General features: G+C 38.6%; 1 protein-coding gene across 1 annotated transcript in view; it reads right to left on the bottom strand.

Annotated features, from left to right (window-relative positions):
• DCC (DCC netrin 1 receptor) overlaps positions 1–18,144 on the bottom strand; it is a 980,012-nt gene that overhangs the window by 378,166 nt on the left and 583,702 nt on the right. The window contains exon 6 of the mRNA XM_053701117.1: positions 4,629–4,783. Coding sequence (XP_053557092.1) covers positions 4,629–4,783 — 155 coding nt within the window. The remainder of the gene's footprint in view (positions 1–4,628; positions 4,784–18,144) is intronic.

Genomic DNA, 18,144 nt, shown 5'->3' with positions numbered 1-18,144 from the left:
GGGAGCCACAAAAAAACAGCATCAGAAAAACTGAAGATGCTCTGTAGAAGCCCCAGACTTCCTGTAGCAAAGGGTTTAAGCAAACACAAGCCCCCAACCCTAGCTAATCAAGATAGAAGCTGCACAGGACTGTCTATATAAAGACAATTTTGCAATAAACACTTTGCCAAGAAAGCAGGAAAGAGTGTATAGAACCCATAGAGAAATGACTACCTGCCGAGGAAGGATCCACCGCAAAAACGCCAACCCAAGGGAGGCTCACAAAATCTAACAGATCAGACAGATCCCTAACCCTCACTCCGGGCAACGGACCCAGCACAAATAGACTGGCAATGTCTGAAAGACAAAGGAATGAAAATTACCTACCCAAGACTTTCAGGAAAGAAACCAGAGGAATCCAGCCCCCCAAAAGAGCTTGGGTTCAAGAACCCAGATGCAGCTCCCTTCACAAGACAAAGGACACTCCCAAAGGAGACACTCTACAAGAATGGCACATTTCCACCTGGCAACCTGCCCGCAAGGCAGAAGGGACAACCCCACTAAACAGATGGAGAAAAGAACCTCCAAGCACCAGGTGGATACTGTGGAATGCCAAGTCCACCCCAGGTAGGGCAAACCTAAAACAAAACAAAACAGCGTACCCCACACAAATATGGAGAGGAAGCTGAATAAGGACCCAAAGGGTCAAAAACCAAAGAAAGAACCAACCGGCCCCCATTGCCGTCCAGCAGAATATCCAAGTCTCAGAGAAGAGAAAAAAAAACCTCCCATAGGAACATAAGATGTCCCCGCACCAGGAAACTGTGCCATCCTGAACCAGTCCAAATGGATCTGGATACAGAACCAAATGTCCAGTCAAAGACAAGGAACAAAATAATTACCTCCACCAGAACAGACCTTGCACAAAAGGCGATGCAACCACAACAAGGAAAATTGTAGGGCATATTTAACGAAGAGGACATAGCCACAGCTGAATTTGAACTCTTGACCTTCAGCTTTCAAGCAGCAAAGTTCCCTCTAAGCCATTGTGTGGCATCATGTCCAAGGTACCCTGGGCACTGTGTTCTCCTATATAACAGATACAGAGTGCAACAAATACACTTACAGTGGAATATAAACTCCCCACTGAAAAGGTGCTAGGCAATGAAGAATGCCCCAGCTACCCTGGTAGGCCTCCAAGGGCTATAGAGATAGCACCCACTAAGTCCAAAGACCAGGGCAAAAATGGACAAGAGAGCAATGCTCATAACTAGAAAACTGGATTGAGCAGATAACCAAAATCTCCAAGATCCAACTAGGATCAACTTCCCATAAGCCCCTAAAGCTCGAGGAACATACGATGACCAGGCATCCTAACCCCTAGCAACCCAAAATGCCTAGGCACACCCAAGGAAAAAAGGAGACAACATAATCTGCAAAACTCCAAATTATGGGAGCAAATGAGATCCCAAAAGAAGCAGAAATCCAAAGGGCCCAAACTTTCTGAACCCGATGACCAAAACGCCAGCCCCAAGGAAAAGGGACAACAAGCCCTAACACTTCGACCCAAAAGAAGAGATCAAGGAAAAACTGAGACTTCAAAGGAATCCTCAAAAGAGGAGACAAGTAAAGGCCACCGGCACCACAGATTTCCATTGAAACCCAAACCCTTAACCCACTCTGGGAAGGAGAAGAAAATCTAGCACCTGAAGAACAACAGGAGCCTACAGAGGATCTGAACCTCGGAACCCCCGCTAAACATGGATAGGACAAGCAGGACTGAGCATAATCCCCTCTGACGCCCCCAGAAGATAAACGAGGACCAGCCTGGCATCTAGGAAAACTATAACTTGTACAGGATCAAGAAACTAAACTCAAAAACCAGAGTGAGCCACTCGACACCCCAACTGGACAAGCCAAGCATAACGGGCACCGCGTGGCTGACATAGGCCCCAAGGGACAGAAACTATTACCCAACCAAGACCAGCTTGATACATAGGGCATCCAAGTACTGTCCAAGGCCACTGAAAGTCACAACCCGCAAGGCATAGACAATTTAAACAGACAAACGACAGACATAACATGTCCAAACCCTTCATATAACTTCCGCAGAAGCTCCAATGCGACCACAAAATCGCTAGTATCAATTTCCAGAGAAGAAATATTTCCAATGGAAAAACTTATAACAACACGAGCTTTCAGAAATAAATAGAAATTACATCCTAACCGGATCCAAATAAAAGAAGGCAACACCCGCACGTTAATGCTCAGAAGTACGGACACACTGACAGGACCAGCCGAACAGTGATCCAATTCCTCCAAAGCTCAGAACTGGAAGAAGATACTTAAAAAATATATATACAACAAGAAGATTGATTCATCCTCCCCCGTCATCTAACCCTGCTTGCCATCTGGAAACGGAAGATCGAGGATCCACCAACCTTTGAGGCCTGGGATCCTCTAGCATTGCCAAAACATGCCTAAACAGAACATGAAGGCATGCCAGTCAATAACGAAAAGCAAGACTTACCTCCGCCGGGGCAACAAACGACCCTGGCCCGAGGATTGAACCCCTGAAGCTTCAGAGGAAACCGCTTCCCCAGAAGGCTGATCTGAACCAGACAATCCCGCGCATGACGAGCCCTGGTTACCAGAACATGGACAAGGTGGAAATTGTAAGTGTGCTAACACCATTGATATGGCCATGCGGAACCGTGCAGTAACATCTAGAGGAAACAAGTCACCTTCCGGAGAAGGATAAACAACATTCGGGACACCTGCCTGTGTAGCAAAGGAAGGTTCTGGGGCACGCGCCTTGCAGGAAACAGAATCCCCAGGGCGGATGGCTCAGCGGACTCTAAGATCCCTTATTCTGGAGAGCAGAACACTAAAAAGCAGCATTCCAAACATAACTCATGGGCATGGATCACCCGGGCCCTTACATATTGTTTGCAAGAAGAAGAATCTAAATCAGAGACATCCGTCTCCGAAAAATCAGAATCCTCCATAACTTGGAAATTATAAATATGGACAAAAAAGAAAACGGCACCCTTTTACACCCCCAATGGCTGGGGCACTCACCACCTCCTATGACCCAACTCTAGCAAAACAGAATCTCTCCATCGCCACATGGTCAGGAATACAGAAATGGAGGACAGGAGCGTGACCATGTCTGGTCACGAGATGCACCTTGCAGTCCAAGAAAAAGTGCACCAGTCCGTAAAAACCATGCAGCCTTCAATAAAGGCCTATGTTCCGAAAAAAAGCCATGAGCCCAAGTATCACTACACATTAGCAGACGAATCACATAACAAACATGATTAAAGTTCCCTCCTGTTCAATAACCCCCCTCATGAGATATTAAACCCTTGATTCCATAAGATAAAAGGAGTCCCACTGGGACACTGACTTCTTCATACATTACATTTCCATAATGAAAATAAAATTAAACAATCTTTGCAGAATCTATGCTGTGGAAAGGGAACACAGCCCTTCAAGTGTGACAGATAGTAGCGTTGTTTCTGACATGGACTTGGGTGAAGAAAACAGGCAGCGAAACTTGTCAACGCTGTTTGCTTAAGGAGCTGTTAATATGAGTCGGGATGGACTCTCCCTGCATCTCCAGACCCTAACTTACATCCATGCTCTCACTGAAAGGCTGACTGGACTACTTAAAACTCCAGTCCCGTTCCGAAGAGTACTACCCTCCATAAGAGACTACCGAAACTTCTGACACTTCTCTGCCAACCTCCTGTGACAAAAGGCAAAGAATGACTGGGGAATGAGGGAAGTGGGGGAGGTATTTAAGCCTTTGGCTGGGGTGTCTTTGCCTCCTCCTGGTGGTCAGGGTTTGTATTCCCAAAAGTAATGAATGCAGCTGTGGACTCTCCCCGTTTATGAAGAAAATGTACTTCTACTTTGTTGAATCCTGGCCCCCTTTTATGAGGGCTCGGAGCATATGGCACATGTGTCTGAATCAATGTTTTACAATTAACTTGTAGAGAGAGCTTTAGGTGCAACAAGCAGTGCTGAGTGAAAGTAGGGAACACTCACAGCTCTGCATTCACTTTGCTTCATACACTGCTTAGACATTTCCTATTCAAAGATAGATTTACTCTCTTTATTAAACAGTACTTCTAGTTATACAGCACTTGCTTATTTTACCATATAGTTTACCACAGAGTGACTGAAGCTACTCTACAGGTTGCGGTCACATATTGCTCAAAACACTTGCACTCTATTCAGCTACTTCAATATTCTCTTCAGTATTGTCAAATTTACCTATTTTGCTTTGCAGCTAAGGATGCCAAGCAAAATAGGTACATTTGACAACAGAATATATTGAAAATATTTTTTTTATTTTTATTGTATGCTCTGTATGAATTGTGAAAGCTGAATTTTGACATCTGGGTCCCTTAAATGAATGTAAACTAATTTTATAATGTTTTTGTGAATTGGAAAAATGTCCAAAATCCACAGTCTTTAAAATGTATATTGGCTGTGTTATTGTAAACTTGTATACTTTGTGTCATTCCAAAAATATGTATTGTAACTACTGTGCTATTTCATAGTGTGGAACAAAGTAATCAAACAATTAAAGACTTTGTGGAATAATGCAAATAGAGTAGAAAACCCCCCAACATATTTACCACTATTTGAAAGTAGTCACTAGGAATAACCACTTCTCCATTCTTTGTCCATTTCACGGTCGGTGGCGGTATTCCAGACACAGCACAATCAAACTCAATGTCCATACTTTCATATGCATAGAGGTTGGATGGGTGATTTATAAAACGTGGAGGAACTAAAATAGAGAAAAAATAATATATAATGTGTAAGTGATCACAAAACAGATTGTAAGAAAAATATATCAGCATTAAATTTATTTTGCCAGAACAGTGCTATGTAAATGTACCTAAACATCTCATTGAGAATCACAATATTTTCATGGTATCTATAAAAATATTTCTATGTTTCTAAGATATATATATATTATCTTTATATTTATTGTGAAACCATGGTGATTACCCACAGACTGATAAGGAAAACTCATTCATATTGGATGGCAGTTAGCCAAGTTATATCCTTAAAAACTGTGATGCAGATTTCAAATAACTTATTTTAGACGCAGCAAGAAAAAAAGCTCAGCATCTGTAAACAGCTATCTTTACAAGTCTCATGTGAACACAGAGATATGAGCAGTGAAAACTACAAAGTAAACTGAGATTGATAAATATGAGCAAGATAAGAAATGGAGTTCAACATATCAAATACAGTTACCATATTTCCTTAATGCACAGTCACATTTATTTCTCTAGTGCACTAAGAAACAGGTTCCACCTAAGCCCCCCCAAAAAAAATTTTGTAACTATTTATACCCGTCTCTCACTATAAATATACCATTGATTAAAAAGACATTCTGGTCAAAATTGAAATGCACGAAGATGAATGACATTTTTGTGTAAAAATATATTTGCAGTGTACATGTACTGGCAAAAATAGTAAAAGGTTACCATTATTTTAGTGTTAACATTGTTCTCTTCAGGTGCATGTGAAGCTTAGCTAGATATTCTCAGTGCAGCAACATATTAAATAATGCAGTTGCTCAGAGCACCAGTGGGGCTTGTATCATGTCAGCAATTAACAAATTGAGACATTGCCAGATAGTACAAGTATCTTAGGCTCTGTGAGAAAGTGCTGTGTTTAAAAACATAACTGACCGATTCATCCCCTTTTGAATAGAATTAATTTGGAAAATAATATCATGGCATGAGACAAACATCCTACAACCTACAAAATGCATTACACGAAAAATACAAACATCTGGTCTTAATTGAGGACAATTCTAATGTTCATAGCCCTCAGCTTTTTCAGTAAAACTAACTAAATATAAGAAAACCACATAATGTATCCAATGCAAAGAAGGCTAAATAATAACAGAGTACTTAGCTAAGTTATTACATTTGCACTATGTCTCCATGTTCATGGTTACCCATCTTCAGTAAAGTGGAAAGGACTGAGGTTACTGGTTGATCCCAGTAGTGTATCTTATACTCTAGGGAGTGGCCTATTACACGCCAAACAAAGGCTACATGGAATTTATATGTAAGACAAAGCCTCCGCTATGGTTCTTGCCATATTCTGGTATGACAAAAGTGTAGTCTTGGTATTTTTTTATACAGTATTGTTTAAGAAGTGACTATATGAATATGCCAGGGATAAATGATTTGCCAAAAGTTATGATTTCATATAGATTCCTCTCTGTTTAAAGAATCTCTTAGGCCGCTGCCTATTTGAAGTATGAACTGGCATCCCTATAACGTCCTACTATACTTAAAACTTGTAATAAAAATTAGAATATGTATTGTATGCTTATTATAATTACTAGACAAAGTGATATTACTTATCCTGAACATTTAATGAAGCGCATGGTCATTTTTACCATTTATTTTGATTAGAGCGAAGCTTTTTCTCATTTTTATTATAAGCCGTTAAATGGAATTAATGCGAGAAAATAAATGTAATGTCATTTTGTGAATTCTTTCCAAAAGAATTTGACATTGTTCATAATGTTGTTATTGATTAACAGCTTCAACTAACTTTTTATTCACTTTATGTAAATGTCGAACTTTTAAAATAGTCACAAGCCATTTAGTGGGGTCTATTTATCAAGCTCCGAGCGGAGCTTGATGCCCCTTGTTTCTGGTGAGCCTTCAGGCTCGCCAGAAACACAAGTTATGAAACAGCAGTCTAAAGACCGCTGCTCCATAACCTGTCCACCTGCTCTGAGGCGGTGGACAGAAATCAACCTGATTGAATACGATCGGGTTGATTGACACCCCCTGCTAGCGGCCGATTGGTCGTGAATCTGCAGAGGGTGGTATTGCACAAGCAGTTCACAAGAACTGCTGGTGCAATGATAAATGTTGGCAGCATATTCTTTCTGCTAAAATCAATGGCCACTATTCTATACTTATCTTACTTGACCTATCTGCTGCCTTTGATACTGTTGACCATCCCTTCCTCCTACGGACTCTCAGCTCCCTTGGGCTCTGTGATATTGCCCTCTCCTGGATACATGCTTATCTCTCTAATAGGTCCTTTTCTGTCTCATTTGCTGGCGACTCCTCCTCTCCATTGCCTCTGTCTGTTGGAGTACCTCAAGGCTCTGTTCTAGGCCCTCTACTCTTCTCTATTTATACTTCCTCACTGGGTAAACTTATCAGTAGCAGTGGCTTCAACTATCACCTCTATGCTGATGATACTCAGATCTACCTATCCACCCCTGCACTCTCTCCTTCTGTCCTTTCCCACATCAACAACTGCTTATCTGACATTTCTTCCTGGATGGCCTCTTAGCACCTAAAAATCAACATGTCCAAGACTGAGCTTCTCCTAATCCCCCCATCTAATTTTACTCCAGTTTCTAACTTTACTATCACTGTTGGTGACACCACTATCTCCCTATCACCCCAAGTCCTCTACCTAGGAGTTACATTTGACTTCAATCTGTCCTTCATACCCCACATCCAATCGCTCTCTTCATCCTGTCGCAACCACCTACGCAATTTTTCCAAAATTCGTACTTTTTTGAGTGCTGAAACTACTAAATAGCTATAGTAATTTCCTGGCTTGACTACTGTAATAAACTACTAACTGGCCTTCCTCTCTCCCACATCTCCCCCCTTCAATCCATCCTAAATGCCTTTGCTAGGCTAATCCACCTCTCCCGACGCTCTGTATCCACTGCACCCCTCTGTGAGTCCCTTCACTGGCTCCCCATTCACAGCAGAATTAAATTCAAAATTCTCATACTGACCTTCAAAGCCCTTACCAATGCAGCCCCCCCCCTACCTGTCCTCACTCATCAACAAATATACTTCAACCCGTCCCCTAAGATTCAACAATGACCTACTCCTTGCCTCTTTTATCATTACCTCCTCCCATGCTAGACTACAGGACATCTCTTGTGCGGCACGAACCCTCTGGAACGCACTTCCTCGAGCTGTCAGACATTCCCCCAACCTCTCCTTCTTTAAACGCTGCCTAAAAACCTTCTTGTTCAGGGAAGCCTATCACCAAATCAGTAACTAATGAATTCCACTTGCCCACCTTTGCAGTCCCCACCTCCTGTTTCTCACCCTCCTACCCATTTAGATTGTATGTTCCCACGGGAACAGGGCTCCCAATTCCCCCTGTATTTGTTTGTTAAAGGACTAGTCAACACTGTAGATTTGCATAATCAACAAATGCAAGATAACAAGACAATACAATAGTACTTAGTCTGAACTTCAAATGAGTAGTGGATTTTTTTTCTGACAATTTTAAAAAGTTAAGTCTTTTTCCACTCCCCCTGTACCATGTGACAGCCATCAGCCAATCACAAATCCATACACATATCAATCGACAGCAATCAGCCATTCACAAATGCATACACACTTATTCTTGCCCATGCTCAGTAGGAGCTGGTGACTCAAAAAGTTTAAATATAAAAAGACTGTGCACATTTTATTAATGGAAGTAAATTGGAAAGTTGTTTAAAATTGCATGCTCTATCTGAATAATGAAAGTTTAATTTTGATTGAGTGTCTGGTGTCTCATATTGTACTGTCCTTTTATCTTTGTTACCCATGGACAGCGCTGTGGAATCTGTTGGCACTTTATAAATAAAGAATAATAATAATGTGCAGCGGAGAGCGGACATGGTTCGCTATAGCGGATCATGTCCATCCGCACAATGATAAATGGACCCCAGTATATGGTTCTCTAAAATAAATCACATACCAACTAAGATCAAGTTTTATTTCTTAGCAATTCTTATCCATTTAATAGAATCCTATGATCAGAGTTGTTTAAAGAGACACACAAGTCAAAATTAAGCATTCATGTTTCAGACAGAGCGTGCAATTTTCTCAGATGTTTCAATTTACTCCTAATATCAATTTATTTCCTTTTTTTGCTACCCTTTGTTGAAAAGCATACCTTGGTAAGCCCAGGAGCTAGCTAGTGATTGGTGACTCAAAATGAAACTTTCATGATTCAGATAGGGCATGCAGTTTTAAACTTTCCATTTTACTTTTATCATTAAATTTGCTTTGTTCTCTGGGTATTCTTTGTTAAAATCTAAACCTAGGTAGGCTCATGTGCTAATTTCAAAGCTGCTGAAGGACGCCTCTTATCTCAGTGCATTTTGCAAGTTTTTCCACAGCTAGAAAGTGCTAGTTCGTGTGTGCCATTTAGATAACATCAAGCTCACTCCTGTGGAGTTATTTATGAATCAGCACTCATTGGCTAAAATGCAAGTCTGTTAAAATAACTTAAATAAGGGGGCAGTCTGGTACAGAGGGGATCATTACAGTATGCTATACCATCTCTGCTAGGGGATCATTACAGTATGCTATACCACCTTTGCTAGGGTTACGGGTACCATTACAGTATGCTATACCATCTCTGCTAGGGGATCTTTACAGTATGCTATACCACCTCTGCAAGGGGAATTATTACAGTATGCTATACCACCTCTGCAAGGGGAATTATTACAGTATGCTATACCACCTCTGCTAGGGGATCATTACAGTATGCTATACCATCTCTGCAAGGGGATCTTTACAGTATGCTATACCACCTCTGCTAGGGGATCTTTACAGTATGCTATACCACCTCTGCAAGGGGAATTATTACAGTATGCTATACCACCTCTGCAAGGGGAATTATTACAGTATGCTATACCATCTCTGCTAGGGGATCTTTACAGTATGCTATACCACCTCTGCAAGGGGAATTATTACAGTATGCTATACCACCTCTGCAAGGGGAATTATTACAGTATGCTATACCACCTCTGCTAGGGGATCATTACAGTATGCTATACCATCTCTGCAAGGGGATCTTTACAGTATGCTATACCACCTCTGCTAGGGGATCTTTACAGTATGCTATACCACCTCTGCAAGGGGAATTATTACAGTATGCTATACCACCTCTGCAAGGGGAATTATTACAGTATGCTATACCATCTCTGCTAGGGGATCTTTACAGTATGCTATACCACCTCTGCAAGGGGAATTATTACAGTATGCTATACCACCTCTGCAAGGGGAATTATTACAGTATGCTATACCACCTCTGCTAGGGGATCATTACAGTATGCTATACCATCTCTGCAAGGGGATCTTTACAGTATGCTATACCACCTCTGCTAGGGGATCTTTACAGTATGCTATACCACCTCTGCAAGGGGAATTATTACAGTATGCTATACCACCTCTGCAAGGGGAATTATTACAGTATGCTATACCATCTCTGCTAGAGGATCTTTACAGTATGCTATACCACCTCTGCAAGGGGAATTATTACAGTATGCTATACCACCTCTGCTAGGGGATCATTACAGTATGCTATACCATCTCTGCAAGGGGAATTATTACAGTATGCTATACCACCTCTGCTCGGGGATCATTACAGTATGCTATACCACCTCTGCTAGGGGATCCTTACAGTATGCTATACCATCTCTGCTAGGGGATCTTTACAGTATGCTATACAACCTCTGCAAGGGGAATCATTACAGTATGCTATACCACATCTGCTAGGGGATCATTACAGTATACTATACCACATCTGCTAGGGGAACATTATAGTATGCTATACCACCTCTGCTAGGGGATCATTACAGTATGCTATACCACCTCTGCTAGGGGATCATTACAGTATGCTATGTATGTATTGGGTACTTGTAAAAAGCGGCTAATCACCCTGAAGGGTCTCAAGACGCTGCTCATTTTATCGACTTTGTAAGGATGAAAGGCTGAGTGGACCTTGCCGGAGATCAAACCTGCATTAGCATGCTGAGCTATCTGTACCTATGCTAGAGGATCATTACAGTATGCTATACCACCTCTGCTAGGGGATCATTACAGTATGCTATACCACCTCTGCTAGGGGATCATTACAGTATGCTATACCACCTCTGCTATGGGATCATTCCTTAAAGCCAAAAACATTTGATCTTCACCATAAAGTAATTTGTCAAATTACTTTTATTTTTAAATAACATTATTATTTCAGTATTTCATGTCACATATTTTTTTATGTTGCTGTTTTGTGTCTATTTATAATAAATAAATTATTTTATTGCAGAATATCTGCATCCAAAATAAATGTTACCTTGTTAGCAAAATGTGATTTGTTTTCAGCCCAGGAACAAACCTTTTTTTTTTTTTTTCTCTCTTTTGCTGTGGACATTTATGGGCAAATATAAATACATTTCTTTACTGATCACTCAATTTCTATGCAACATCTAGAAGTGTTATTTACCCCTATATTAGCTAAATAATGTTTTTTATACTTATTTTTTAATTTAACCCCTTAATGATGGTGTCATACCCTGTACATCAGCCGTCTGTATTGCTTTCAGGGCTGTAAGAGTATGAGCACTATTTCTGCATAACTTGCTGCTGTCTACAAGACTCCGCACTTCTAAAACCTTTGAGCGCTACAAATGGCTGTTGTACAGGATACACCAGTGGTTGTTAAGCAATTAACAAAATTTGCCCACAGACTCCTAATTTTAATTCCATATTATCTTTAAAATAATGTTGTTTTTTCAGACTATCTACCCTGCTCATAACTAATAATAACATGATTATAACAACTCTAAATAACTACTACAAGAAAAAATATAGCAGGATATCATTATCTCTCTTTAAAAAAAAGAAAATATAAAAATTCTTCCATTAATGTTTCCTTGCTGATCCTTGAATGACATACAGACAAGATAATCTTTATTGGTAGGGTGGAATGCTTGACCCTGAGGCAGAAGTGCATATCAATTGTATTTGAATTCTGTATTATTTTAACATGAAAGCCTGAAATCTCTATGTTATTGTCTGATTTTCAATGCATGAGATACCTCAGAAATTGGATTACTATCAGATAATATTATCTCGCCGGAATCTACTTTGTCTTTTTTTTTTTTTTAAACTGAATATTATGCATCTTCCCTTTGTGTTTTTTTTTTTGTTGTTAGTTTGCTTGTGGCTTAGTGACAGCTTGCTTGTAATTACAATGTGGTAGGTGAGCTGTATATATATATATATATATATATATATATATATATATATATATATAAAACAAAGGCAAACACTGCTCAGGCGACCAAAGTGCTGGTGTAATCAGTAGCGTTTATTCATCCAGGAATGAAGGACATAGTCAGACAAAAGAAACACCTGACATGTTTCGCGCAGGCGTACCTGAGCTTCATTAGAGGTGATTAGACACCACAGGTGAGTCTCCTTTTAAAGCTGAGCTGCACCAATAGGGTAAAGGTAAATCTTGCACACCCCCTTGAATCAAGGAGTGACAGATACGTATATATACCTATCCAAGGATACAGCTATATATTCATACAAGTTGTTAAGCACGCTAACAATGGAACATTAGCTTATATATATATATATATATATATATATATAGTAAAACAGCTCACCTGCCTTAAAATTACATTCTGACTCTAGGCATGCTGTCACTAAAATATATATATATTTTAATACAGTACTGAATAGTAACTAAATGTAGTCGTGTTTTATAACAGTATTTTATTTATTTATTAATTTTTGCCCTTATTAAGTAGGACGATTTATTGATACTTCATCTCTAAATAAAAATATATAATACTGCATTCAGATTTTGGACAAATGCAATTTCGTACGAATTTTGCTAATACATTGAGTCATTTTATATATGAACAACCAAATATATTTTAGGATGAAATGGGCGAAAAATTAATGATTGCATGACAAAATCTGTTAATTTTTTCCTGCCATTTGGCACCAAAAAAATAAAGGTGAAGAAATGGGAGAAGGAATTATATTGTCTGGTTAATAAGCTGTTTTGTTTGTAATGATGTACAGCGGGTCTTACAATTCATTTGCCCATTGCCCCCTGTCCAATCCAATTATAGCATGGCTAATGACTTATGTTAGTGACAGTCTGTCAGACAGTAATGCTGGATTGAGTCATACAGAGTTTTATGTTCTTTCAACATTGAAAGATAGGTTCTTTTAATTGTTCAAATGTAAGATTTTTATTAATATTGATTGTCTATATTAGCTTTTCTCATTGGAAATAACTGTAACAAATCCAAATCCAAATTCAATTGTCATCTTAATGGAATACCTGTATGGACGAAATTCGGCGGAACAAAACAAAAATCTGAAAAGAATCTTTCGTACAAACCAAATTTTTCACCTGTGCACATATAAATATTACACAAACTGGGAATTTGTTTTATGATAAAACAAGCAATCTAGAACAGCAGGGGATTAGATAAGAGTGGTCCCCTTATGCAAAAATATGTTTTACAAACAGTTAATATAGCCACGTGGATTGTAGCATCACACCTCATTTCTCTTCAAATACAACTCTGATAGGACTCTCACCATAGCTATATTTTAAATTTTAACAAGTTGTTTCCTAAATGAATTTACTGAGCAATAAAAGCCTTTGCAACCAGTTGCTTAGTGAGACATGCCTGGAATTAGCCAACATTAACACCTAGGAGCAAAATATTGCTTGCAAACATAGACTATGTTTCCAACGCTGCTGTAAACTGTGTACACTGGTGGTAACATGAAAAATCTCCACAGACTTTAATAAAGAAACTTGTTGCTGCCATTAGTTTACACAGTTATCAACTGCAATGGAAACTATGACATAGTTGTAAATATTAAAAGAATAGCTGAGAACAGCAGTCAATCAGAGTCAAGGATGCTGGGAGAAATAAGATGTTGTTTAATTCTTCGTTCAGTTTATATCTGGCTATAATGCTGGTGAGGTAGCTCAGTTGGTAAATGCCCTGACTACAAAAAAGCCTGTTTAAAAGATCCAAGGTCACAGGTGCAAATCCTGGCAGGGTCAACCCAGCCCTTCATCCTTCTGAGGTTGATAAAATGAGTACCATTAAATTGGGTAATAATAACAACTTTTATTATTTAGCTGCCGATTTCGTTAATTCCAAGAGCGAGCACTAAAAAAGAAGCGCATTGAGTCCCACTGGGAGAAAGGCGCTATATAAATACTAGTTATTATTATTATTATTATTTGCAAAATATATACTCATCCCCTTACAACAGTATTTATTTATAAAATATTTTACCAGGAAAGATACATTGAGATTTCTCTCGTTTTCAAGTATGTCCTGGGTACACAAAACATTGCATTGATACAATAGGGTACAATAAAATACAAAAACAATAATAATACATGATATATGCACAAAAATTTAACATAGAACAGGTAGGAAATATATAATCAACCATGACAGGTGCATTCTGTTTTGAAATATGCAGAGAGAGATCTCTTAAAGGATATTAGGCTTGGGGAAGGTTTGAAAGTGTGCGGGAGGTCAATCCATAACTGTGGCGCTCTGTAGGAAAAGGAGAATCAAGCTGCTTTCATTTTGTATTGAGGCAAGCTATATAATGTGCTGGTACTGGATCAGAGGTTATAGGAGGTGGGAATAACCGGTGAGAGCATTCTGCTCTGGGAGCTTCCCAGAAAAGCTTTTAAACACAAGGCAGGAAAGATGGAGGGTGCGTCTGGATTCCAGCGACAGCCAGTTTAGTTCTTTTAGCATGTCACAATGGTGGGTCCTGTAGTTACATTGTAGCACAAAGCGGCAGAACAAGTTATACAACGTATAAAGTTTATTAAGGTGAGTTTGCGGTGCAGTTGCATATACTACATCCCCATAATCCACGATTGGCATCAGCATTTGCTGTACAATCTTTTCCTTTACAGTAGGGCTGAGGCAGGATTTGTTTCTGTACAGGGCACCTATTTTTGGATAAAGTTTAGATGCCAGTTTTTCTATATGGAGGCCAAAAGATAGATTGGGGTCTAACAACATACCCAAGTATTTAAAAGAGTGGACTGCGGTCAGTGTGCCATTTGATTTTGTTTTGATGCATAGATGGGAATTTTGTAGTTTGTGTAGTTTAGGTCCTGTTCCAAAGATCATTGTGACAGTTTGTCAGTGTTTAGGAAGAGTTTGTTTTTTGAGATCTACTTTTCTACCTCTGTGAACTGGTCTTGGAGCACTGCTTCAAGCTGCAGCAGATCGGATTTGTTTGCATAGATTACCGTGTTGTGTGCGTACATGTGTACAGTTGAGGATTTGCAGACATTAGGCAGATCATTTATAAATAATGTGAATAGCAGGGGGCCGAGAATGGAACCTTGGGGAACACCACACGTGACTGGGAGAGGGAGGGAGTCGCTGTCAGAAATGGAGACATATTGTGATCGATCTGATACATATGATCAAAACCAGGGTAGCGGATGATCACCAATACCTGAGTTTTTTAGTTTGAGTAGTAGTATGTCGTGGTCTACTGTGTCAAAGGCCTTTGCAAAATCAAGGAAAATAGCTCCAGTTAGGTCTAGTATAATTGTGGTTCGGGGCTTGTGTTTTGGCATAAACACTGGTTTGTGGTCTATAATACCATGAGAAAACCCTGATTGAGTACAGATGTGTCCTAGCTGTCTTTTCTATGTCAGCTGAAACCTAGGTGTCTATTAAACGATGTGTTAATTTTCATTAACCAATAGAGGCATGTCTGTTGTTTTACACTTAAGGTATAACACATGTTTTACATCCGCTGGATTAGTTAAATATTTCATTATAACACATTTCATCATTTGAATATCAAAGGTACCATTCTTGATATTAACTGTACCAAAGTATTAGTATTGAGAACTCAACTCTATTTGTAAGGTAGAAAGTCTTCATTTATATAATGGGAAAAAATCATTATAGTCTTTTTTCTCATACACTGATAATTTGTGAGTGCTTGGTCACTAGGGTTATCTAGCAGTCAAGCTCATTGCTAAGAATTAAATGCAAAACAATCATCATTGTAGCCCAGCAAACTGTTCAAGATAATGGTATTTTTATAAGAAAGTAATCAAAATGGTTGATTCAGAGACAGAGTTACTGCTGTGTGACAAAGTAAATTATACTTGTAATTATAGTTGTCCTGTAGTAGTTTAATATACTGTGGTTGTCCTTTGGTAGGTTGACAATAGGGTAATTCAATTATGTTTCATTATGATAATGTTAGCATATTGTAATTTAAGTGAAAATGTTCTTGTGTGTCAAGTGGCAAAATGTGCCGTCAGCTTCATTTGAAAACTAAATGTAAGTTGTCTTGGTTAAAAATCATTAAAACATGTAAATTCTATTATTTCAACTTGTCTCCTACGCGTTTTACTGCAGATGCTATTGTATTATTGTGCAAGAAATTTTATATAAATGCACATTACCACAAATGTGCATTTATATATTTTTTACTTCACAGTTATGTAATGGTATGACTACTGAACATTTTTATCTTTAAATTAATAAAAAGTGATGTTTAGCTTCAAAATGCTTTAGATAATGTAATGATATTCCAGTCTTATTTTCTGTCTAATTACTTCTTAATGACCTAACAAATTATCTTCACTATTTAATGCATTTGTATCAAGAAACATTATTTATTAATGCAATTGCTAACTTGTTATTCTAATTTCCAGTCACTTTGCAATTATATAAAAATGTCTTTTAATCAGTTAGAGAAAATCACTTTTGAATTGATGAGCTAACTAACTTATTTACGTAAAGTACTTTGGTTATTTGCCTAATAACTTTGTCACGTTTGACTTTTACTTTTCCAAAATATACAAATAGGAATAGTTTTAAAGAGGACATTAAAGTAAAAATTAAACTACTGAGATGGAGAATCCAATTTACGTCTTATGTTGTTAAACTTATGTCATTATATACATCTTTGTTTCTCTCTCCATTGTGGAAACTTAGCTCCTATCCATGAGAGCATACTGAGGTATGCTAAGGAGCTCTATTTCTATAATATTGTTACAAACATTAGTACAAACTAAAGGGACATGAAACACAACATTTCGCTTTCATGATTCAGATAGAGAATACAATTTCAAACAACATTCCAATTTACTTCAATTATCTAATTTGCTTAAAGGGATACTAACCCCACATTTTTTCTTTCATGATTCAGATAGAACATGCAATTTTAAGCAACTTTCTAATTTACTACTATTATCAATTTTTCTTTGTTCTCATGTTATCTTGATTTGAAAAAGCAGTACTGTAAGCTTTAGAGCCGGACCATTTTTTGTTCAGCACCTTGGTAGAGCTTGCTGATTGGTTTGCTACATTTAGCCACAAATCAGCAAGTGCTACCCAGGTGCTGAACAAAAAAATGATCCGGTGTTCTGTTAAGGGGCCGAACTTTTGAAAAGAGCGAACCATGTCACTTTCTGTGACGTTACATCAGCTGTTGTACACATTTTGCCCCTAATGCGCATGCGTGCCAGCGTCATCACATACCTGACCGCATACGTCACTGTGAAACTATTTAGACTTGTGAAATTGAGAAGCCTTTCTATAGCACATGCGTGGGATTTTCTATCATAAATGGGGGGGGGGGGGGTTATGGAACGCTGTTTATTCATCCTGCATGACAAACAGCCACTAGGCTATCGCCACTCGCTTGTGTTGGACGATCCATTTTACTTTAGTAGAAAGCCTGGTCATGTTGTCATTGCTTTACCAACAAAAATATAATTTTGTAATGTTGTATTTTAAACTAAACATAAAGTGAAGTGCTTTGAATGCACGCCTTGTTGTTTGTATGCATTTGAGGTTATAGGTTAAGTTATTTTATATTTTTGTTTCATCCACACCCAAATAAATTGTTCTATGTGTTTTAATATTTTTAAATAATTATACATTTTCATATCCTTACATTTATATCGGTTTTATACCATAATTCCCATATATTGTTGAATAAACAGCGTTCCATAAACCCCCCCCCATTTGTGATAGAAAATCCCACGCATGCGCTATAGAAAGGCTTCTGCATTTCACAAGTCTAAATAGTTTCACAGTGGCGTATGCGGCCAGGTATGTGATGATGCTGCCACGCATGCGCATTAGGGGCAAAATGTGTACAACAGCTGATGTAACGTCACAGGAAGTGACATGGTTCGCTCTTTTCAAAAGTTCGGTCCCTTAACAGAACACCGGCTCTAAAGCTTACAGTACTGCTTTTTCAAATCAAGATAGCATGAGAACAAAGAAAAATTGAT

Source organism: Bombina bombina, chromosome 2 (assembly GCF_027579735.1).
Source record: "Bombina bombina isolate aBomBom1 chromosome 2, aBomBom1.pri, whole genome shotgun sequence".
NCBI lineage: Eukaryota > Metazoa > Chordata > Amphibia > Anura > Bombinatoridae > Bombina > Bombina bombina.
Note: the sequence above shows the minus strand (reverse complement) of the source record. Positions and strands in the feature narration are given on the sequence as shown.